Here is a 23,988-nt window from a genome sequence, read left to right on the forward strand (position 1 = left end):
GTAACAGAACGAGAACCTGTGTCAAAAAAAAAAAAAAAGATAAAAAAAATAAAGTGGGCCGGGTGCGGTGGCTCACGCCTGTAATCCCAGCACTTTGGGAGGCCGAGGCGGGCGGATCACGAGGTCAGCAGATCGAGACCATCCTGGCTAACACGGTGAAACCTCGTCTCTACTAAAAACACAAAAAAATTAGCCAGGCGTGGTGGCGGGCGCCTGTAGTCCCAGCTACTCGGGAGGCTGAGGCAGGAGAATGGCGTGAACCGGGGAGGCGGAGCTTGCAGTGAGCCGAGATCGCGCCACTGCACTCCAGCCTGGGCGACCGAGCGGGACTCCATCTCAAAAAAAAAAAAAAAAGTGTATAATTCAATGACTTTTAGTATATTCAGAGTTGTGCAACCAGCACTATAATCAAATTTTAGAACATTTTCAAAACTCCCAAAAGAAATGCCATACCTATTAGCAGTGCATCCCTATCTCCCGATCCACACTTAGCCCTAGGCAACCACTAATCTACTTTGTCTCTATGTATTTGGTTACTCTGCACATAACAAAATCCCAACTACAAATGGAATCATACAATATGTAGTCTTTTGTAAATGGTTCTGTTTAGTTTTGAAAGTAATTGCCAAACTTTTTCTTGAGTGTCTGTACCATTTTACATTTCCTCTAGCAGTATCTGAGAGATTCAGTTCCTTTGCATCCTCACCAGGATTTGGTATTTATTTTAGCTGTCTCAACGTGTGTGTAGCGCTAGCTCATGGTAGTGTTAATTCGCATTTCCTGAATACTTAATGTTGAACATGTTTTCATATTCGTATTTGCCATCTCTTTTTATCTCTGGTGAAATTTCTGCTCATGTCTCTTGCTATAGCTCAATATATCATTTTCTTTTATGGATCTTGTATTTGGTGCTAAGAAGGATTTGTCAACCACTGGGTCCCAAATAAGTTTTTTTTGTTGAGACAGAGACTCACTCTGTCTCACAGGCTGGAGTGCAGTGGCACAATCTTGGCTCACTGCAACCTCTGCCTCCCGGGTTCAAGTGAATCTCCTGCCTCAGCCTCCTGAGTAGCTAGGATTACAGGTGTGCGCCATGACGCCTGGCTAATTTTTGTATTTTTAGTAGAGATGGGGTTTCGCTATGTTGGCCAGGCTGGTCTCAAACTCCTGACCTCAGGTGATCTGCCCGCCTTGGCCTCCCAAAGTGCTGGGATTACAGGTGTGAGCCACTGTGTTTGGCCCCAAAGAAGTTTTGTATAAAACTTTTTCTATTATGTATAGAACTTTACATTTTAATTTATGATTCATTTTGAATTAATTAATGTTCACATAAAAGTTTTAGGTCAGGTTCTCTTTTGTTGTTATTGTGTGTGGATGTGCAATTGCTCCAACATTTGTTGGGAAGGCTATTTTTGAAATTGCATTTTCACCTTTGTCAAAAATCAGTTAGGCACATTTGAATAGGTCTATTTCTGGGTTCTCTATTCTATCCCATTGATCTGTGTCTACTCTGAAAATACCATTCTTGATGACTGAAGTCAAATATTGAGTCTTAAAATCAGTTGGCGTGATTCTTCATATTTTACTCTTCTTATTCAAGAAATGTTTTAATCTAGTTCCTTTGCCTTTCTATACAAAGTTTAAAATAAGCTTATGTATGGCTACAAAAAAAAAATATCTTCCTGGGAATCTGATAAACATTGTGTTAAAACTGTATATCAATTTAGAGAGGTTTGATATCTTTATTTTTTGGGGTCTTCCAATCCATAAAACATGGCACATCTCTCCATTTATTTAGTTCATCTTTGGTTTATTTCATCAGTCTTTTTTTTTTTTTTTTTTTTTTAATTTGAGACAGTCTCGCTCTGTTGCCCAGGCTGGAGTGCAGTGGTGCATTCTTGGCCCACTGCAACCTCCATCTCCTGGGTTCAAGCGATTCTCCCTGCTTCAGCAGCATCCCCAGTAGCTGGGATTACAGGCACCTGCCACCACGCCCCGCTAAATTTTTTTGCATTTTTAGTAGAGATGGGGTTTCACATGTTGGCCAGGCTAGTCTGGAACTCCTAACCTCAAGTGATCCGCCCACCTCGGCCTCCCAAAGTGCTGGGATTACAGGTGTGAACCATCGTGCCTGGCCAGGACTTCTAGTGAGCTGAATAGGAGTGATAAGAGCAGATATCCTACACTTGTCCCAGATTTTAAGTGGGAAAGCATTCAATCTTTCACCATTAAATACGATGCAGCCACTACCTTCTGGGCTCAAGTGATCTTTCCACCTCAACCTCCCAAGCAGCTGGGACTACAGGCATACGCCACCATGCCCAGCTAACATTTTTATTTTTTGTAGAGATGGGGTCCCACTCTGGTGCCCAGGCTGGTCTCAAACTCCTGAGCTCAAGTGTTCCTCCTGCCTCAGCCTCCGAAAGTGCTGGGATTACAGGTGTGAGTCAATACACCCAGTGTGTAGATGTTCTATGTTAAGATGAGGACGTTCCCTTTATTAGTAGTTTGCCAAGTTTCATCATGAATGGGTGTTGAATTTTCAAATAACTTTTTGATATTGATTTATACGATCATGTGATTTTTCTTTAACCTCATGATATAAATTAAACTGACTGATTTACTATTAAACCAGTCTCACATTCCTGGAATAGGTTGCACTTAACTGATTCTTCTTATGTATTGCTAAATCATATTTACTAATACTTTGCTGAGGATTTCGTCACCTATCTTCATGAGGTATATTGGTCTATAGTTTTCGGTCTTTGTATTGTCTTTGGTTTTGGTAACAGGGTAATATTGGTCTCATCAAATAAACTAGAAATGTCTCCTATTTTCTGGAAAAGACTGTGTACAATCAGTGCTAATGCAATAAACATCTGGTAAATTTTTTCAGTGAACTCATGTGCTATGGATTCAGTTGACACACACCCCCGCCACCCCACACCCCATTTATATGTTAAAGCCTTAACCCTCATTGTAATTGTATCTGGAGATGCTAGGTTGGTGCAAAGGTAATTGCTGTTTCTGCCATTACTTTTAGCCACCCAGTCTATGGTATTTTGTTATAGCATCCCTAGCATTTAAGGCCCGAAATTTTTTTTTTTTTTTTTTTTGAAACAGAATTTTGCTATTGTCGCCCAGGCTGGAGTGCAATGGCTCGATCTCAGCTCATGGCAACCTCCGCCTCCTGGGTTCAAGCGATTTTCCAGCCTCAGCCTCCCGAATAGCTGGGATTACAGGTGCCTACCACCCAACCTGGCTAATTTTTGCATTTTTAGTAGAGATGGAGTTTCACCATGTTGGCCAGGCCAGTCTCAAACTCCTGACCTCTGGTGATCTGCCCACCTCGGCCTCCCAAACTGCTGAGATTACAGGCATGAGCCACCATGCCTGGCCTGAAAATTTCTTGTATGAGAGGCCTTTAACCGCAAATTCAATTTAATACTTACAGGGCTATTCACATTATCAGTTTCATATTGGGTGAGTTCTGGTAGTTTGTAGTTTCAACGAATTGGTCCACTTCATCTAAGTTGTTAAAATTTATCTGTATAGAGATGTTTATAGCAATCCCCAATTGTTTCTAATGTCTTTAGGATCTGTACTGATATCCCCATTTCATTCCCAATGTCAGTAATTTCTGTCTTCTCTCTTTTCTTACTAAAGGTTCATTAATTTTATTGATCTCTTTTAAAAAATAAGTTTTTGCATCATTGACTTTATTTTCAATTTCATTGATTTCTGCCTTTCATTTCCTTCCTTCTACTTTCTTTGCATTTGTTTTAAACTACCTTTTTGTTCTGGGAGTTTAGAACACTGTTTTGAGACCTTTCTTCTAATTTAAGTGTTTAGTGCTTTAAATTCCCTTTTAGCAACATCCCAGCAAAATTTTATCCTTTTTCACCCATTGTCATTCAGTTCAGTGTACTTTTAAATTTCTCTCTGGCCCACATATTTAGAAGTACACTGTTTAATTTCCAAGTGTTTGGAGATTTTCCTGTTAGGTTTTTTTTTCTTTTGACACGGAGTCTCGCTCTGTCGCCCAGGCTGGAGTGCAGTGGCACGATCTCGGCTCACTGCAAGCTCCGCCTCCCGGGTTCACGCCATTCTCCTGCCTCAGCCTCCGGAGTAGCTGGGACTACAGGAGCCCGCCACCACGCCCGGCTACTTTTTTTGTATTTTTAGTAGAGACGGGGTTTCACCGTGTTAGCCAGGATGGTCTCGATCTCCTGACCTTGTGAACCGCCCGTCTCGGCCTCCCAAAGTGCTGGGATTACAGGCGTGAGCCACCGCGCCCGGCCACCTGTTAGGTTTTCTAGCATGTATAATTTCATCACTTTTTAAAAATGCTGAAGTTTGTGTAATCGCTATGGATATGGTCTATGTTGGTGAAATATTCCATGAATACTTGAAAATAATGTGTATTTTGATGTTGTTGCGTGAAGGGTTATATAAATGTGAATAGATCCTTTTGGTTAATGGTGTTATTAAGTCCCCTGTATCCTTGCTGGTTTCCCATCTAGTAGTTCTATTGATTGCTGAGAGGGAATTGAAGTACCCAGCTGTAATTATGGATTTGTCTATTTCCTTTCAGTTCTATCAGTTTTTACTTCATGCTTCATGTAATTTAAATTGTTCTCATTTGGTGCATACATACTTAGAATTGTTGTTTGTTCTTGATGAATTCACTCTTTTTATCATTATGTAATTCTGTTGTTGTTGTTGTTCCTGGTGACTTCTTTACTCTTATAAGTCTACTTTACCTGCTATCAATAAAAGTGCTCATGCTTTTAAAAAAAAGCTTCTATGGCATATATTTTCCCCTTCCTTTCACTTTCAACACACACACACACACACCCCCTGCTAATTTTGAAGTGAGTTTCTTGGGGCAGCATATAGTTTTCGTCTAAAAAAAAAATCCTGGCCAGGCACAGTGGCTCACGCCTGATATCCCAGCACTTTGGGAGGCTGAGGAGGGTGGATCACGAGGTCAGGAGTTCGAGACCAGCCTGGTCAACATAATGAAACCCCGTCTCTACTAAAAATACAAAAAACTAGCTGGGCATGGTGGAGGGCACCTGTAATCCCAGCTACTCGGGAGGCTGAGGCAGGAAAATCGCTTGAACCCGGGAGGCAGAGGTTACAGTGAGCGAGATCGTGCCATTGCACTCCAGCCCAGGCAACAGTGCAAGACTCCAACTCGAAAATAAAATAAAAAAAAAATAAAAACTAATGCTTACTGATAACCTCCTTTATTGGTGCATTTGGACCTTTTACAACACTTAATGTTATTATTGATATATTGTGCTTAAGCCTGCTATTTCATTATTTGCTTTCTGTTTCTTCCCTTGGTTTTTTTTTTTTTTTTTTTTTTTTGAGATAGAGTTTCACTCTTTCGCCCAGGCTGGAGTGCAGTGGGGCAATCTCAGCTCACTGCAACCTCTACCTTCTAGTTTCACACGATTCCCCTGCCTCAGCCTCCCCAGTAGCTGGGATTACAGGCACCCGCCACCACACCTGGCTAATTTTTGTATCTTTTAGTAGAGACAGGGTTCACCATGTTGGCCAGGCTGGTCTCAAACTCCTGACCTCGTGATCCACCCGCCTTGGGCTCCCAAAGTGCTGAGATTACGGGCGTGAGCCACTGCGCCTGGCTTCTTCCCTTGGTTTTAATTCTTGTTTCCTTTTCTAGCTTTCATATGTTTCTTGAATTTTTTTTTTTTTTTTAGAATTCTTTTATACCAAAAGACAAACAGGCAAAACATTTCAACAGGCACTTTATAAAAGATGACATACAGATAATCAAAAATCATATGAAAAGGTGTTCAACCTTGTCATGAGGGAATGCAAATTATAATCATAATGAGATACCACTATACACCTACCAGACTGACTGCAATTAAGAAGTCTAACATCAAGTAGGCATATAAATATATGAAAAGATGCTCAAAATAGAAATATGTAATAGAGGCTGGGTGTGGTGGCTCAAACCTGTAATCCCAGCACTTTGGGAGGCCAAGGTGGGCAGATCATGAGGTTAGGAGTTCAAGACCAGCCTGGCCAACATGGTGAAACCCCATCTCTACTAAAAATACAAAAAAATTAGCTGGGCATGTTGGCACTGCCTGTAATCTCAGCTATTTAGGAGGCTGAGGCAGGAGAATCACTTGAACCCGGGAGGTGGAGGTTGCAGTGAGCAGAGATCACAACACTGCACTCCAGCCTGGGTGACACAGTGAGACTCCATCTCAAAAAAAAAAAAAAGAAAGAAAAGAAAAAGAAAAAAAGAAATATGTAATAGAAAAAATTAAACTCAACTGAAATGTCCAACCATTAGACAGTATATAATGTTGTATATTCCTACAGTATAACTATATTCACTACATAGCAGTGAAAATATTTTATGAATCTATTTCTTTCTCCATTGCTAGCTTACTAGCTGTGACTCTGTTATTTAAGAGGTTGCTTAAGAATTATGGTATATGGCCGGGTGCGGTGGCTCACGTCTGTAATCCCAGCACTTTGGGAGGCCAAGGCAGGTGGATCAGCTGAGGTCTGGAGTTTGAGACTAGCCTGACCAATATGGTGAAATCCTGTCTCAACTAAAAATACAAAAATTAGCCAGGTGCGATGGCAGGCGCCTGTAGTCCCAGCTACTCAGGAGGCTGAGACAAGAGAAGTGCTTGAACCTAGGAGGCAGAGGTTGCAGCGAGCCAAGATCACACCACTGCACTCCAGCCTGGGCAACAGAGCAAGACTCCATCTCAAAAAAAAGAAAAAAACAGAAACTTAGAATAGTATACATAAATCCATTTCTCTTCTCCAAACCTTTGTGTTATTGTTGTCATACATCTTACTTCTACATTTGTTATAAATGCCACACTACAATGTTAAATTAAAAACTCATACATATATTTAACTCCTCATTCTGTTGTATAGATATTTCCAGACGGTGGGCCAGGTGTGGTGACTCACACCTGTAATCCCAGCACTTTGGGAGGCCGAGGCGGGCGGATCACGAGGTCAGGAGATCGAGACCATCCTGGCTAACACGGTGAAACCCCGTCTCCACTAAAAATACAAAAAATTAGCCGGGCGTTGTGGCAGGCACCTGTAGTCCCAGCTACTCGGGAGGCTGAGGCAGGAGAATGGCGTGAACCCAGAAGGCAGAGCTTGCAGTGAGCCTAGATCACGCCACTGCACTCCAGCCTGGGCGACAGAGTGAGATTGTGTCTCAAAAAAAAGAAAAAAAAAGATATTTCCAGCTGGTGTCATTTTCCTTCTGCTTGAATGACTTCGTTGAACATTCCTTGTAGTATAATTCTGCTGGTGATGCATTCTCTCAGCTTTTGTTTCTGATAATGTCTGTTTAACTGTGGGTATAGAATTTGAGGTTGACAAGTTTTCTTTTAGTATGTTAAAGATAGTCCTCCACTGTCTGTTCACTGCATTATTTCCACACATAAAATCTGCTGTAATTCTTATTTTTCTTCATGTCTTTCTTTTCTAATGGTTTTTAAGGTTTTTCTCTTTATTACTGGATTTGGGTGTTTGATTATGATGTGCCTTGGTGTGGTTTTTTACACGTTTCTTGTATTTTCTGTTTATTGAGCTTCTTGGATCTGTGGGTTTATAATTTTTCACCAAATTTGGAAAAACTCTGACCATTATTTCCCAAATAATCTTCTGCTGCCCTTCCCTTTCAGGGACTCCAATTATACATATATTTAGTAGCTTCATATTGTACCACAACTCTCTGATGCTTTCTTCATTTTAAACTTCTCTTTGTATTTCATTTGTGATAGCTTCTATTTCTAGTGTTCAGGTTTACTTATCTTCTATTCTTCTATGTCTAATCTATTAATCCCATACAGTGTAATTTTCACCACAGACATTTCATCTCAGACCTATCTCCAAAAGTTACATGAGTCTTTATTTGCATATTTCCAGTTCACACGTTCAATTTTCCTCTATCTTTTTGAAAGTACAGGATATAAATTTATTTTAGCATCCTTGTCCAATACTTGCAACATATATCTATTCTGGGTCAGTTTCAGTGGACTGATTTTCCTATTATGGATTGTATTTTCTTGCTTTTTCACATGTCTGATAGTTTTTTTATTGAATGCCAGACATTATAGATTTTAACTTGTATGCTGTATATTTCTGTATTCCTATATAAGTATTCCTGAAACACAGGTTAGTTACTTGGAAACAATTTGATCTTTTCAGGTCTCATTTTTAAGACTGTTAGATAAGAGCAGAGCAGCACTTAGTCTAGACTGATTACACCCCACTACGGAGGCAAAAACCCTTTGAAGTACTCTATCCAATGCCCCATAAATTATGAGGTTTTCCAGTCCAGCTGGTAGAAAGACACTATTCTTGGTCTTGAATGAGTCAGGTATTGTTCCTTCAAATATTTTCAGATGTTTATTTCCCTATCTTCCAGTGGTTTCTCAAGGAGGTCCCTCTGTAGATACCTGGAGTTCTTTCTCTATTCTCTCTGGTATTCAGCCTTCCACTCTAGCCATCTTGGCCTACCCAGATTCTCAGCTATTGTTAGGGTATTTTATGTGTGGCCAAAGACAATCTTCTTCCAATGTGGCCCAGGGAAGCCAAAAGATTGGACACCTCAATCTTTTGAAGGGTCTACTGGAAGGCTTAGATGGTAAATAGTGGTTAATTTCAGCGAATTTCAGCTCTCTGATCAGCAGCAGCTACCCATTCTCACCCTCCAGTCCCCTGACAAGCAGCTATACGTGCATTCTTGTTTTAAGTCTTAATTTATAAAGGTGACAGACAGGACATGGAGAGATCAATGCCATTGAAAAGAAAAGTTTAATGTTACAATTCTCCCCAGAAATGAGGGTCATGGCATGCCACAGGGGGCCACATGAAACTCTGTCACAAGCAGAGACCACAAAGCAGAGAGAGGACCTGAGACTATGCCTTTATTGCTAAGTCAGTGGGATGGATCTAGGTGGGGACGTCCCCTGTGGGGCATAAAGCAAAAATAGACATTCTATGGTTGTCACTGGGAAGTCTGTGATATGAGTTTTGTGCACCCACGAGAGAGGGCTTAAAAGGATGATGTAAACAACTTTAGCCTTTAGTTTGTCCCTGTAATTAATATATGTCAAATAGGCAAACACAAAATCTAAGTAAACACAGAATAGTTCCAGGAGCAGCTTGGCTATGCACACATTCAGGAAACACCTTGCATAAAACTTACAGGAACCACCTGTCTTTCAAACATTGGAATAATCTGTTCTGACTCCCTTTGCTGCTTCTGATAAGAAAGCCAAAGACACAGGTGGCAGCCATTGTTGCAAGCTCCTCTCCCTCTGGCTAAAGTGACTTCCAGCAGATTTAAAGGGCCAGCACCTTTCCCCCATGCTTCTACTTTTCTCTTTTACCCCTTCAGGAAGCCAGATATCTAAGGACTGAGACATTCAAACACAACTGCATATACAGGGGAATTTAGAAAGTCATTACACATGCCCAGGGAAAGGCATGGGCTCAAAAAATACCTGAGAAGATCTTAAGTTTACAACTTGTGCTGATCCCCAGCAAAAGACAGCCTACAAAACCCAAAAAACATAACAAAAACCCAGCAAAATCTGGTGAAGGGAGACAATATGGCTTCCAGAGTTATCACATTATTACTCAAATGCCTTATTTTTCAACATAAAAATTATAAGGCACACAAAGAAACAGGAAAGTACAGCCCATTCAAAGGAAAAAAATAAAGAGAAACCATCCCTGAGAAAGACTAGATGGTGGGCCTCATAGACAAAGACTTTAAAATAACTATCTTAAAGATTCTCAGATAACTAAAGAAAGGTGTAGAGAAAGTGAGGAAAATGACATATGAACAAAATGGAAATATAAATAAAGAGACAGAAAACATAAAAGGAGACTAAGTAGAAATTCTGGAGCTGAAAAGTACAATAATGAAATGAAAAACTCACCAGAGGAATTAAAAGCAGTTTTGAGCAGGCAGAAGAGAATCAGCAAGCATGAATATAGGAAAATGAAATATATACATACAATGGAATAAGATTCCCTTGGAAAAGAAGGAAATTCTGATATATGCTACAATGCGGATAAACCTTCAGGACATTATGCTAAGTGAAATAAGCCAGTCATTTAAAAAAATACTGCATAACTCCATTTATATGAAGTATCTAGAGCAGTCAAAATCAGAGAGGCAGAAAGTAGAATTGTGGCTGCTAGGGGCTGCGGGGAGGGGAGAATAGGGTTTCATGGGTGTACTGTTCAGTTTTATAAGATGAAAAGTGATGGATTATCTACTTTTAAGGTTTTTATACTTAGAACTAAAAATAATTTCAGTCAACATGGGGATGTCTATAGAAGTCCCACCAAAGAATGGTACGAATGCTTGAAATGAATAGTTCTAGTTTACTGCAATAAGCACAAAACACATTTTCAGGAAAGCATACCAGGACCCAACAGGCCGGAAAATTTCCAAGTAAAAATTCCAAAGATTAGCTTGTGTGCATGCTGAACTGAGAAAACATGGCAAAATGATCTGCAAACAACTAAAAGGTTTCAATTTCGTATTTCAGAATTGTGAGTTCTTTTCATTCAGGAAAAAAATCAGGGAACTAGTAAAAGCCAATATTGCCTGGCAAAATTGAAGAGTACAAGTTCCTAAAAAAGGCTGCACCACAATACTGCCTAGAGCTGAAAGAAAAATAAAAGTGTGTTTGTGTGTGTATGAGTGTGTCCATATACATATGCAGACACATACATACACACATATGCATATATATTTATCCTTGACATAGAAATTTTTTTTTTTTTTTGAGACAAGGTTTCACTGTGTTGCCCAGGCTGGAGTGCAGTGGTGCGATTGTGGCTCCCTGCAGCCTCAAATTCCCCAGCTCAAGCAATTACCCCACCTCAGCCTCCTGAGTAGCTGGGACTACAGGTGCACACCAACATGCCCAGCTAATTTTTGTAGAGATGGGGGTCTCGTCATGTTGCCCAGGCTGGTCCTTAACTCCTCGATTCAAGTGATCTACCCACCTTGTTCTCCCAAAATTCTAAGATTACAAACATGAGCCATTATGCCCAGCCAATTCCATTTTTATTAGTACTTTCCACAGCTGTATCACTGAAGAAGGGCTTTTAAATAACAGCCTGTAACTTGTTAATCACTTAGAAATAAAACATGAAAACCAAAAAGGAACCAGTTGACTTTAAGTGCAAAACAAGGAATTCCAAAGAGCAATTTAATAAAATTGTCGACTTTCATAGCTGTAAAAGGCAATTAAGTTCCAATCTATATAAGAATTTGATCCCAAAATAAAAGTATAAAGTGTACCAAATCCATTCCTTTGATAATCATTTTCTACCCTGTAGAAAGCACTGTTCTTGGTGATGAGTCTCAAAGTCATTATTCTCTTGGAGCTTACATTCTAGAGATGAAAAGACAGATTAAAACAATACATATGAAATAAATGTTAGATGACAATAAGATTAACGGAGGAACACATGGAGAGCATAGGGGGCTGCAATTTTAGGAATCGTAGAAGTTTCCTACATTGTTAAAGTGAGTTCAAAAGTGCATCACTTCTTCTAATGAGGAAAACTGAAATCTGTTAGCAAGATAAACATCAAAGATTAAATGAAATGGCCGGGAGTGGTGGCTCACGCCTGTAATCCAAGCACTTTGAGAGACCGAGGCGGGCAGATCACCTGAGGTAAAGAATTCGGATCAGCCTGGCCAACATGGTGAAACCCCGTCTCTACTAAAATTACAAAAATTAGCCAGGCGTGGTGGCAGGTGCCTATAGTGCCAGCTACTGAGGAGGCTGAGGCAGGAGAATCGCTTGAACCCAGGAGATGGAGGTTGCAGTCAGCCGAGATTTCGCCATTGCACTCCAGCCTGAATGACAAGAGACTACATTTCAAAAAAAAAAAAATTAAATTAAATGAACCTATTTTTAACTATTTTTTAAATCACTATTTTATCATATCTTTATTATTTTTAAAATTTCTAAGGGGGTTTATGAGATTTTTCAAATCCAAAAGAGCTGGGAAGTACTGTGTTATATTATTATTATTTTTAAATTTTTTCTGGCTACTCTGGGCACACTGTCTATGGGTGGCCCTGCCCCACAAGTGGCAGTAAAAAAAATTTTTTTTTCTTTAGATTTTAAAATTTGTACCTATGGATTATATATATGAAATTGTATTATTATTAAACTGACTTTGGACCTTATGTGGCTCAGACTCTAAATCAGCAGTTCTCACAGAAAAAGGAGCCCTTTTGTCGCTAAGGGGAACATCTGGCAATGCCTAGAGACATTTTTGGTTGCCATAAATGGGAAGGAGGGTGCTACTGGCATCAGGTGGGTAGAGGCTGCTGAACTTAAAATTCACAGGACAGCCCTCCACATTAAAGAAGTATCCCGCCCTACAAGCTGCAGTTGAGAAATTCTAGGTTAGGCAGACACATGGCGAACACCAACGGTAAGGTGGAGGCTCTCTATAGAGAAGCACCATTCACGCCATGGGATCAGAGTCGAGGGCCTGAGTGGGGAGAGGAGTGAAAGAGCAGGTGGAGCTTCAACTCGGCCTGAGGAAAAGGTAAGGATGAAGTGAGGATTTCAGAAAGACGGAACAGCATGAGGAAAGGGGCGGACACGCTGGCTTGCAGCGTAAGCAGGGATTAGCTGGATTCTCAGGGGCTGTGGTTAGTCTCTTTTTGTATAAAATTACTCAATTTCCATGTTATCAAATTTACTTAGGGCAAAACCACCATACTGTAATTTCAACATTCATTCTTGTGTGAAATTAGGTTAAGATAGTGTGATCCAGAGGAAAGAGCATTAACCTAGGAGCCATCCCAGACTCCAGTAAACCGCAGGAGAGCGAGGCTCCCTCTATGAATGGGTAAGGCCTAGATATTCTCCAAATACTTTTTATAAATTGCTGGATGATTCTACCCTTAATCCAATTTACGTCCAGAAAAGGGCCAAAGGTTTTCATTCTCTTTTCATCTTTGAGTCCCCCTGCCTCAAACAGTTCCTTCCTTCTTGCTTTCCAGAATTCTGTTTATCCTGTTTTTAAATTAACTTTAAAAAGGAGGTAAAGCTTACAGTGAAATGCAGGTCGTACGTGTGCAGTGCGACGTTGTGATGTACGCCCCATGTAACCACAGCCCCTATCAGGAAGGCCTTCCCGTCTGACATGTGGCTCCCTCCCGGTAGGGACCCGCGATCGTCCCAGCACTTCTTCTGCACCTCCGAAGCTACTGCCCGTTTCGCAGTAAAGCCGCCCGCGTCCTAGTCTATTCCACCTCGCAGCCCCCGCACCCTGCAGGGGACCTGCCTCAGAAGCCCCAGCGACAGGCGCCGCGGGTGCCCGCCCTCCAGGAGCGGACAGTCAGGCCTGACCGGGCATTTCGCAAACTCCATCAGCGAACTTCCGAGGGCAAAGATGAAAAGGACAGCAGGCCGAGTCCTGTTTCTACTCGGAGGGAAGGGAGGCCTCCACGCGCTGCCGTAGCCTGGGGGTTAATTTCCCGGTCAGCACCAAGGCTGCCTAAGGCCCGGGCGCCAACGTGCGCGGCACAGGACGCGGCCCCTTCCGGCGACCGGGACACGAGGACCAACAGCGCCTAACCGGCAACCAGGATCCACTCTCAGGCCGGCGCCAGCTCCTTCCCTCAGGCATCCGCCAGCCACTGCTAATTAAACTCTTCCACCACTACCACCCTGGAAAAAAGGTGAGAAACAAACACACAAAAGGCACCTAACCCAGTCCAAAACCCCTCGGCGGCGCGCAGCCAACCCCACAGCTGCGCCCAAACCCGGCCACTCACCAGCCGCGCGTGCGCAGTCGCCCAAACTCCACCTGTGCAGTGGGAGGTTCTAGCCAGAGTCTCGCTCGCGCAGGCGCAGGCCCTCCCGCCCAGGCCCTTGCGCAAGGCGGGTCATCTACCCGCAGCGTCTCAATCCCGCGTTTACAACCCTGAGGGCCGTCTCCGGCCTGGAGTCGTTCCTTCACTTGTCTCATCAGCTGCCCCCAAGAATGGTAGCAAAAAAAAAAAAAAAAAAAAAAAAAAATTAAGGCCCTGGCAGGGCGCGGTGGCTCACGCCTGTAATCCCAACACTTTGGGAGGCCGAGGCGGGCGGATCACCTGAGGTCAGGAGTTCGAGACCAGCCTTACCAACATGGTGAAACCTCGTCTCTACTAAAAAATACAAAAATTAGCTGGGCGTGGTGGCGTGTGCCTGTAATCCCAGCTACCCAGGAGGCTGAGGCAGGAGACTCGCTGGAACCCGGGAGGCAGAGGCTACAGTGAGCCGAGATCGCACCACAGCTACTCCAGCCTGGGCGACAGAGCAAGACAACATCTAAAAAAAAAAAAAAAATTAAGATCCTAATTAAAGTTAAACCCACTATTTTGCACTGAGTGACATAGATTTTCAAAGTCAAGGCTTCATTGGTCGATTGTCTGCTCAGTCTTTTTTAATCAAATCGTTGACTTTAAATGTTGACATCAAATTGAGGCTTTGGTAAAATTGACAGGATTGGCGGTGGCGGGGGGGGGGAACCTTTAAAACTCGTTAGTCTTTCAGAGTCTTCAGTTTTGAATGCGTTGGTCAATATATGTATTTAGACATCTAGCGCCGTAAGTAGGTATGATTTTTGTCAACACCACCTTAATTATCTGGCACATACAGGCACTGATTCTTAAAAGGTTCCCTTACGTTTTAGCAGTTACCAAATTATAAGTGATACAAACTATTTTTTTCCAATTCCCCAAGAAATCAATCTATATTATGCTCCTACCCTCCCTTTCCTCCATTTTCTGTACCAATTTCATGATCTTGCTAAATTTTATATATTCTGCTGAGCAATGTGAAAATCCTTTCTGGTATAAGGTAAGGATATAAACTGTTCAGCTGGCAAATGATGCTATTCAGTAAGTAGTTAATGAAACAGTAGTTTTATAACATTGGGTGTACTATAATTTCTATTTTAAGAACTTTCCAGTTTATAATAACCTATGCTACATTTTGACTTTGTTTTGAATTGACGATAAGTCTATTAACCAAATATTTCAAGATCAGGTGTATTCTGGAAAAGGAACAGGAAGAAAATATATTTAAAAAACTAAAAGAAATTTAACACAAACTGAGAAACAATAACCAACTTTTATGAGTGCATTTTTTATGGAGGTGGTGTTCAATAAACAAGACTGCCCTAGCTTATAACTACTTTAACAGAAGTTTACATTCAGTCAAATTGAGTCTGAAACAGTAGATCATTTTCTTTCAAAGCTGACATTGCTTTAATAGCATGTAAGACATGTTATCTTCACGTATTTTACTATATACTATTTTTACTATTAAAGTGACCACAGATGTCAGAGTTTTTTATACCTTCACTAGACCTGATTGCTCACAGCATGACAGTAATACAGTAAGATTAATATTTTCCTGGTGAAACCTATGCACTGTAATTTAATGGTTTTTGCAAATCATAAACATGTAAAATATCAAAGGAGTACTCATTCTCATTAAAGGGGAAATTACTTGTCCAGTTAAATTGGACATGAAGGATGTCTTCAATTCAGGAATTACTCCTTTTGTGTATTCACCAATGATTTTTGTTCGTCTTGCTTCTCTTCAGAAATGGTGTAAAAAAGAAAGTAAACCAGACTTGGGGCCAGGTGCAGGGCTCACGCCAGTACTTTGGGAGGCCAAGGTGGGCAGATCACCTGAGGTCAGGAGTTTGAGACCAGCCTGCTCAACATGGCGAAACTCCATCTCTACTAAAAATACAAAAATTAGCCCGGTGTGGTGGCACACGCCAGTATTCCCAGCTACTTGGGAGGCTGAGGCAGGAGAATCGCTTACACCCAGGAGGTGGAGGTTGCAGTGAGTCAAGATCACACCATTGCACTCCAGCCTGAGTGACAGAGGGAGTCTCTGTCTCAAAAAAACAAAACAAAAAACAAAACAAAACAAAACAAAAAAAACCACACTAGACTCAGTTTTTCTTAAAACAACAACAAACAAATTACCTGTAAGTACAAAAACAGATTCAGGTGTTTGTTTTTCTTCCATGGAGTGCTTTATCACAGAGTTATTCGAATTATCGTAAGCATGTTGCAAAGGATATTCCTTAGATTTCTAGTCCGGTAAGGTACTTTGAGAAAACACTGTATCAAGTAAAATGAGGAAAATCTGATTAAACTCTTCTTCTGAGTTTCACCACGGGCATTAATGTGTTAAAGCCTTCAACTTAATGCACTAAAGAAACCTGTTTATCAAAACGTATTTAACAATTATTTTAAAAAATTACTAATGAAACTCACTTTGGGAATCACCGTTAGGATTTTTTTTTTTTTTTTTGAGACGGAGTCTCGCTCTGTCCCCAGGCTGGAGTGCAGTGGCGCGATCTCGGCTCACTGCAAGCTCCGCCTCCCGGGTTCACGCCATTTTCCTGCCTCAGCCTCCCGAGTAGCTGGGACCACAGGCGCCCGCCACCACGCCCGGTTTTTTTTTTTTTTTTTTTTTGTATTTTTAGTAGAGACAGGGTTTCACCAATGTTAGCTAGAGTGGTCTCGATATCCTGACCTCGTGATCCGCCTGCCTCGGCCTCCCAAAGTGCTGGGATTGCAGGCGTGAGCCACCGCGCCCGGCCAGGACTTTTTCATTGTTGTAGAAATAATACGTGCCTATTTAGCAGAAAATAAAATCCTTGTTGCTGTGGTTTGAATAGCTCCCTTGCAAAATTCAATTGTTGCCAATGTACCAGTATGAAGAGGTAGGGCCTTTAAGAGGTGATTAGGCCAAGAGAGTTCCTCCCTAATGAATAAAATTAGGTCCCATTACAAACGGGCTTGAAGGAGGGAGTTGATTCTCTCTTGCCAGCATCTGGTGATGGCTTTCTTGCCTCTTCCACATGATGGAAGTCAAAGGGCAGCCTCCAGAAATGAAAGAAATAAGTTTCTGTTCTTCAGTCTCAGGTATTCTAACAGCACAAACAGAGTAAGATAGTTGAATTAAATAGAACAGACTAAGATAGTTGACATAAATAGATCTATTTTCTCATTAAAAAAATACAGTAAATAATATGGTGAATTCTACCCCAATATCCCTAGGGTGGTTGTGGTTAGGGCTATAACGTAGTATCAATATGAAGATATTACAGCATGTATTTAAAAGCAATTGACTATTAGGTATCAGACTTAGTGTTAGGATACATTTGTCTAATGAAATGAAATCTGTTTTCAGAAATAATCTTTAAATACAATGGAATTTATTGAGCATCTACTATTATATTTCATCCATCACTTTTAAATTTTTTCTTTGGGAGGAACACTTATAAGCTCATGATATGGATAACAGACCTGTTGAAATTAATGTAAGCCCTAAGTAGCTTAGTTAGAAATTGAATCTAGGTCTGCCTCTACCCTGCAGTCTACCAGTTCAAGTAGCTTTACCAGGTCAGTCCTTAGAAATAACCATAACATCCACCAGGGCAGTGCAGTTATAAACAGGTGTACAAATAAGAAGTTCCACTACTCAATACATCTTGGGCTTTCTTAAAGGTGTATTTGAAGCCTAAGATTAGGCAGAAATGAACACTATCAAAACAAGAACAAAACTGCTCACTACTATGGGAATAAAAATGTTTAGCAGATCCTATTTGCTTTTGTTCATTCATCATCTCTGGGAAACATCAATGACTTACCTCAGTTCACTCTCATGCTATATATTAAAAATAATTTACAGGGACACTCAGTAGGAGGTTGAATTATATGCCAGAACCGAGACAGGATGCTGCTGGGGGTGCTGCGTGGAATTTCCCAGCAAAAGATTCTTTCATTAGTTTCACCAAATATACCATTTCCACTTAGTTTTAAAAGAAAGTCAAACTGAACTGCCATTTGAGATTACATAGAATGCACAAGACCCAATCTGAGACCCTATGTTAAAAAAAAACAAACAAAACTGTTTTATAATCTAATCAGCCTGTCAAAGGCATCACCCATAAGCAACCGAATTGTATTTTTGGAGAGCACCACTAAAGATGTCTTTTTAAAAAGTTATAGATTTTTATATATTTGGGACCTTTGAAATCATCTGTGGGTCTCAAATGACAGATGATTAGCCTGTGTGCATGGCCCCACACTTGGTAATGAAAGAAACAAAAATTCAAAATACACTCTAATTGGTTTTCTTAAACAACTTTTCTTTATCCACCTTTGGAGTGGAATAAATTTCAATATAAGCTAAATAACAACATTACAAATCAAAGAATATTCAAAGCAAATTCAGGTTAAAAATGAACATTTTAAAAATGCATTTTCTTTAAAAATTAACTTTTCACTTCATATGTTTACAAGATTTAACACTGGGCAAAGGGTGGATCTGTCTAGCACACAGTAAGATGGTAATTCACCACTTTCCCTGAAAGGCCAAAAAGAATGACTTGCTAAAAGTATTTACTAAATATGCACCAAAGATAATGACTTAACTAATAACTGTGAAATTGTTTCTAAGACTGTGGGCTGAGATAAATATTATAAAATATAGACAAAATTTTTATATTTCTAATACTGGATATTCTGTGAGTACCAGGGGTTCTCCCAGAAGGTAATGCAAATCTTGATTTTTATCTGTACAGATGTCTTCATTTTTTTAAATTTAAAATTATTTTAGGACCGTGTAATGTCCCCAGTGTCAATCTTCCTATAATGGTAAACAAACTAGCACCATTTCAATGAGTTTAATAAAAGAGTCTAGCTAAATACCCATGAACAAATCACACATGGTCAAAACAAAAATGTAATAAAAATATTTAGTGAAAAGACACATTTTAACTCCCATTTATGAATTTTAAAAATACAAATAAAATTTTATCAACCTGATATTCAGCCTATAACTGGCTCAATACATAGCCTTATTTCCTAAAATCATATTGCAGCATCTTCTGAAAAACTAAATGCAACTTTATACCTTCATTAGTTATGTTAATAGAGGTAAATATTTAAACAGTACACTCATCCCTGGGTCTTTAAATAAAACTGAAAAGTCTTAGTGTAAGTTTAAAATTTTAATATTTATAAATTTAAAAAATTTTACACGTGCTGAGTGGTAGCAGTGCTAACATTTTTGTGACCATTAAACCACAAACTCACTGCATAGAGCTGCTTTCTTTGTACAGAGAATCAAATCACAATACCAACATTTGCAATTTGTAATAATTTTATGTGGTAAAAGACACCACACCAGGAAGCCTGGGCTCAGAAAACACTTGAGGTCAGATCCCCAGTAGGTACATAGTGCAGATGCAGTATATAATTTCAGGCTAGGAAAATTAGCTACTAGTATGTATCTGACAGTTCCTAATAGCTAAGAGGCCTAAGAATGCAGACGGGGGGGAAAAAAACCAAAACCAAAAAAAAGACACCTCTCCAATTGCTGGGAGGGCCTGGGAACAGGTGAAGATCAAACCACAGTGGGAGAGGAGGGTAAAGATGTGAGCTTCAAGCGGGTAATGGGCAAGCCACACCTCCCAGTTCCTAGGAGGGAATCGCCACAGCCAACTTCAGCATTCTCGTCTTTACTAAGACTTACCCATAGAGAACTACAGCAGGAAACCGATTTCTTCATTCATTCTCTTTAAAGAGAATGAATGCCCAGTATTAAACTTCTATTTTTATTTGAACAAAACATATTCTTTGGTTAACTATGTCATGGGTTCTCACTATAATCAACCAAGCATACTTCACATATTTTATATCTAAATGAAAATATGCTTAAAATTCAACTGGAACCATGGCATTTCACATCAATTTGAGCTCAGCAATATGGCTAATTTGGACATTTTAATTTTAGAAAACCAATTTTTAAAAATTCTTAAATGCAGTGTTTTCAGAACATAGTTACCAAGTCAGAGAATAACCACTTATATTTTAAAAAGTTTAAAACATTATTATATCCTCAAATCAACAATGTTGTTTTGTGGGAAAACTTACAGAAAATTATAATGTTAAACCTCACAGCCAAATCAGTTCCTTATTCTCTGGTTTTAAAAAACACAAACAAACCTTAAGAAGTACTGCGGTTCCTTCTAACTTAAAAGGTTAATGTTTTATTCAGGAACCAATAACAGTAATTCCTCGTCAAAGACAGCTAACTTAGTAAGGTCAATTGACAACCACCTCTAACAACAGAGGTGGCAAACAGATAAAAATTGTAACAGAGAAAAATATTATTTCAGGGTTCAGAATGATGTTGAATACTAGGAGACTCAAACTTGTAATCCTTGAAACTGACAGCTAGTTCCCTTCAATACTTTAGGGGTTCATAGAAGTATTAACAGAAATGGGAAACATGGTGATATTACAACTATAAAGACTTGACATTTTTGGTAAAAGAGAAAGTTCAAAGACAGTTAAGGGGAGTGTTAAATAATGCTGACTGGGGGGAAATGATATAGATACTTGCTTTTCAAATGAAAATCATGGACAAGTAGTAGTAACCATCCCATCTGAACAGAGTAATGTAATATAATTAGATACACAGTTTACAATGAAATAAGACTAAATTCTTAAAATTGGTTTGAAAAAAACCTGCAGTTTGTTTACATTAAAAGTCACACTTTACACCAGACAAAAACTCAATGCAGTGATGTTAACATGCTACTGTCTTCTAACAGAGATGGCCACCCTGAAAGACCCAAATAACGGTGCTGGAAAGGACACTGTCAAATACTGTCAGGTAGTTTTGCTACTGAGGCAGCCACTCATCCAGCACAACGACTATAAAAGCAAATCAATCCTTTTAACAGAACAAGAACACAGTTACAGGTGCTACTACATTAACAGACTGTGAAAGTATAAAGTCTTTAGTGATTGTGCCTTGGGAAATAAATGGGTCAAGGAAAATAAAATGAGAAACAAACAAAGGATGTATGGAAAACTAGAGGTTAAAGGATACTATATGAACAACAGAAATTTTATAAAACAAAAATCTAAAAATGAAATACTTGACAGTGACCCTTTGACATATATAAAAGAGGGCACAAATAATGTTTTTGTTTTAAAAAATGTTTTAACAACAGTTTTAATAGAAAAAAAACAACTGACTTGAATTAAGCCAGTGTTCTTGACACCTACTGGGCCAAGAGCATTAAAACAAAACAAGGCGGGAGAAGTTAATAAACACAACTAAAGACAAAATTGGACAAAATAAAACAAAAGAAAACACAAAGTGAACAAACAACCAATAAGGCAAACATGCACACAACCACCCTGAAAAGGTCTAGCCGTTGCAACTCAGTGGCATCCCCATCACCTAAAAAATGGTAGTGGCTTCTCCCCACCCCAGTGAGCTAATATTCAACATTCTGGTGATCTTATAAGTATTATTTGGCCCAATCTGAAGAAGGTCTTTTTAAACTAAAACTAGTCTAATGAAATTACACCTCAGGAATATGGAGGTGAAATTTTCTATTTTTAGTATTGTAATAGGATCTGGGCAAATTTTGCAAATATGTTGCCATCTGGATAAAAGTTATTAAATATAGATGCCTTTTTACTTACCAAGGCATTCCTTTCCCACTCATCTTTATTTTTAATAACTTGATTATAGTTCTGTCATGGTGCGTGGACCTATCCAGTCAACTGTGTGTTTCAGTGCCCTTTGGTAAAGAGACTGTACTTAGCACACACACAGATACACATAATTCGCAACAGCTGAGAAAGCTTGAGGGATCTGGGAAACACAAAACACCAAGAACAACGCAAAACAAATAGATTACTGCTGCATATCACTTCAAGTTTTTTAAGGGGAAAAAAACACACCTAAAAATAAATGCATCAAAGTATTTTTTAAAATACAGAAACGTGTACTTCTGGATGACTGATATTAATTTCCTTCCTAGCAGTCTTTTCAAGATGTTTTTGCTTCCCCTTAATTGTGACTCAATGGTAATCAAATTGAGAGAAATGTTAAGTTATGGCCCAAGGCCCTGCATTCACATCTACCTAACATCACATGCACAGGTTGGATGTAATTCAGATGCTCCAGTTTTGTGAACTGTTAATAACACAGAATTATACAAAGTTTTGCACAGCATCACATGTCATGACACATATGCTATATGCAATCAGGTAGAAAAACTGTATTTGCAGAATGGTTTAATAGATAGGTGTCAGGAATATGGTGGAAGCAGAGTTTCATGAGTGCACCTGTGCCAGAGTCCTCTACCTGTCACTGTGCTGTGAAAGTACTGCAATGAGTGGAGTTTCATATGCCTGCTGTGTATAAATTAGCTTTTATTTCCACATTGTAAGCTGGCACACTGAATTAGGGGAGCATGGCAGCTGTATAAAAATCCTGATTAAAAGATCAAACTAGAGGATCTAAAGTGAATTTTTAATCTCTGAAATTAAATTCACTGGCTCCCGTGACTGGAGAAGAATTATTGCCCCTAATGCCCCAACGTGCAATAGTCTGTGTGAATCAGTAATTCACATCCTTTAAAATAATTATTGCTTAAGCAAGCCATTTAGAGTAGATATGGGCTATGTGGCTGGATAGAAACACACTCAAAAAGTTAGACTAGACGGAAACAAGCCTTTCATTTCACTGATAAACCTACATAAATACACGATCGAAAGGGGCAACAGGTTCATAGCAGCTAACACCCTAAACCAACTCTGAAGCATCAAGACGTGGTTTCTTACTAAAACAGATCAGCTGTTTTTGTATTTTCCTCTTAAAATTAAGGCAATGAAATGGCTACAGTTCCTAAGGTTATTTTTATGGAACAAAAATATACATGTATTTTCCTCCTCAAGTTCAGGCATCAGAGTATGATTAGTCACTTGTATTACACAAAACCTGCAGCACTGGGTTGATGTAAGAGAGAGACAGAGAAAAGAAAGAAAGAGAGAGACAGAAAGCAAGAAAAGCAAGAAAGAAAGCAAGCAAGAAAGCAAGCTAAGAAAAAGCCAACAAACCCCTGGTGATGTTTCCCCTTCTTGCTGAATTATAAACCCAATCATCAAAGGGAGGAAAAGCTAGAAAGCACAAAACCTCTTAAGAGTTTTCAATGTCTCTTTCATTGATTCAAAACTTTTGGGGTGACGAAAGGGAGCTTATTAACATGAAGACTCCTGGGCCCAACAACCAGACATTCTGACTCTGAAGGTCTACAGTTGGGCCTAAGAATCTACCTTTTCACCAGCTCCTCAAGTGATGCAGGCGATCTATGGAGATTTTGAGAAACACTGCCTAGCATATATCCATTTCATATTTAATGACAAAAATTCTAAACTTTGGCTAGCCACCTATGTTAAAAGGAAAAAAGGCACTGCATATGTATTTTGTGGTGCCCATATCTGTTTGCACATATATGGAATTTCATTTTGAAAATTTTAAATCACCATTCAAAATCTAAAAGACATATGTATGACAGATTGTGGCTAACACTTAACAGCAGAAGCTGATGCCAAGTTGACCTCTCCTGTTTCACTGTATTACATACATATCAAAGTTTCAGGCTCTCCAAAATCCAAAATGGCCAAATGAACTGAGGAATACGACAAGACTCAAGTCAACTTTCAGCAATTCAGTGCACTTTGCAGAAAGGATCTAAATTAAGCATAAAGTTCTGTTGTTTATTTTACACAAAGGAGACCACCGACATTTGCCATAAATTCTTCTAAACTCTTTAAGAAGGCCATCTTCTGCTTCCGATCCAGCGTAGGAGGAGTGCTGCTTGCAGTGAGCTTGTTGAAGGCATCTGCTAATCTCTGGTAAATAACTGGGTCTTGCTGACTTGACAATAATGTTTCGACCAGTTCAGAATATTCAGCCTATTGAAGAGATAAAGTATACACAAGTATTCTCCTTAGAATATCATACAAGTAGATCTTATCAGTTACTGGACTGTGGGGTTCTAAAAGGCAGAGACACATTT

At 39.6% G+C, this 23,988-nt stretch overlaps 2 protein-coding genes across 17 annotated transcripts in view; both read right to left on the reverse strand.

The window, feature by feature from the left end:
• The window catches only part of EEF1AKMT1 (EEF1A lysine methyltransferase 1), a 189,734-nt gene extending 175,745 nt beyond the window's left edge, over nucleotides 1–13,989 (reverse strand). For 3 of the 12 annotated variants that reach the window (XM_063715110.1, XM_054528792.2, XM_009248475.4), the window contains exon 1: nucleotides 13,859–13,945. The gene's annotated coding sequence lies outside the window, so the exon portion shown is untranslated. The other 9 variants (XM_054528787.2, XM_054528791.2, XM_054528785.2 and 6 more) reach the window with 8 other exon arrangements.
• A 5,106-nt stretch (nucleotides 13,990–19,095) lies between these two features.
• Nucleotides 19,096–23,988, reverse strand: part of XPO4 (exportin 4) — a 124,863-nt gene continuing 119,970 nt past the window's right edge. For all 5 annotated transcript variants that reach the window (XM_024257687.3, XM_054528793.2, XM_054528794.2 and 2 more), the window contains one exon: nucleotides 19,096–23,884. In XM_024257687.3, coding sequence (XP_024113455.1) covers nucleotides 23,687–23,884 — 198 coding nt within the window. In that variant the 3' untranslated portion in view covers nucleotides 19,096–23,686. The remainder of the gene's footprint in view (nucleotides 23,885–23,988) is intronic.

The sequence above is a fragment of the Pongo abelii genome, chromosome 14, assembly GCF_028885655.2.
Source record: "Pongo abelii isolate AG06213 chromosome 14, NHGRI_mPonAbe1-v2.0_pri, whole genome shotgun sequence".
Taxonomy (NCBI): Eukaryota; Metazoa; Chordata; class Mammalia; order Primates; family Hominidae; genus Pongo; species Pongo abelii.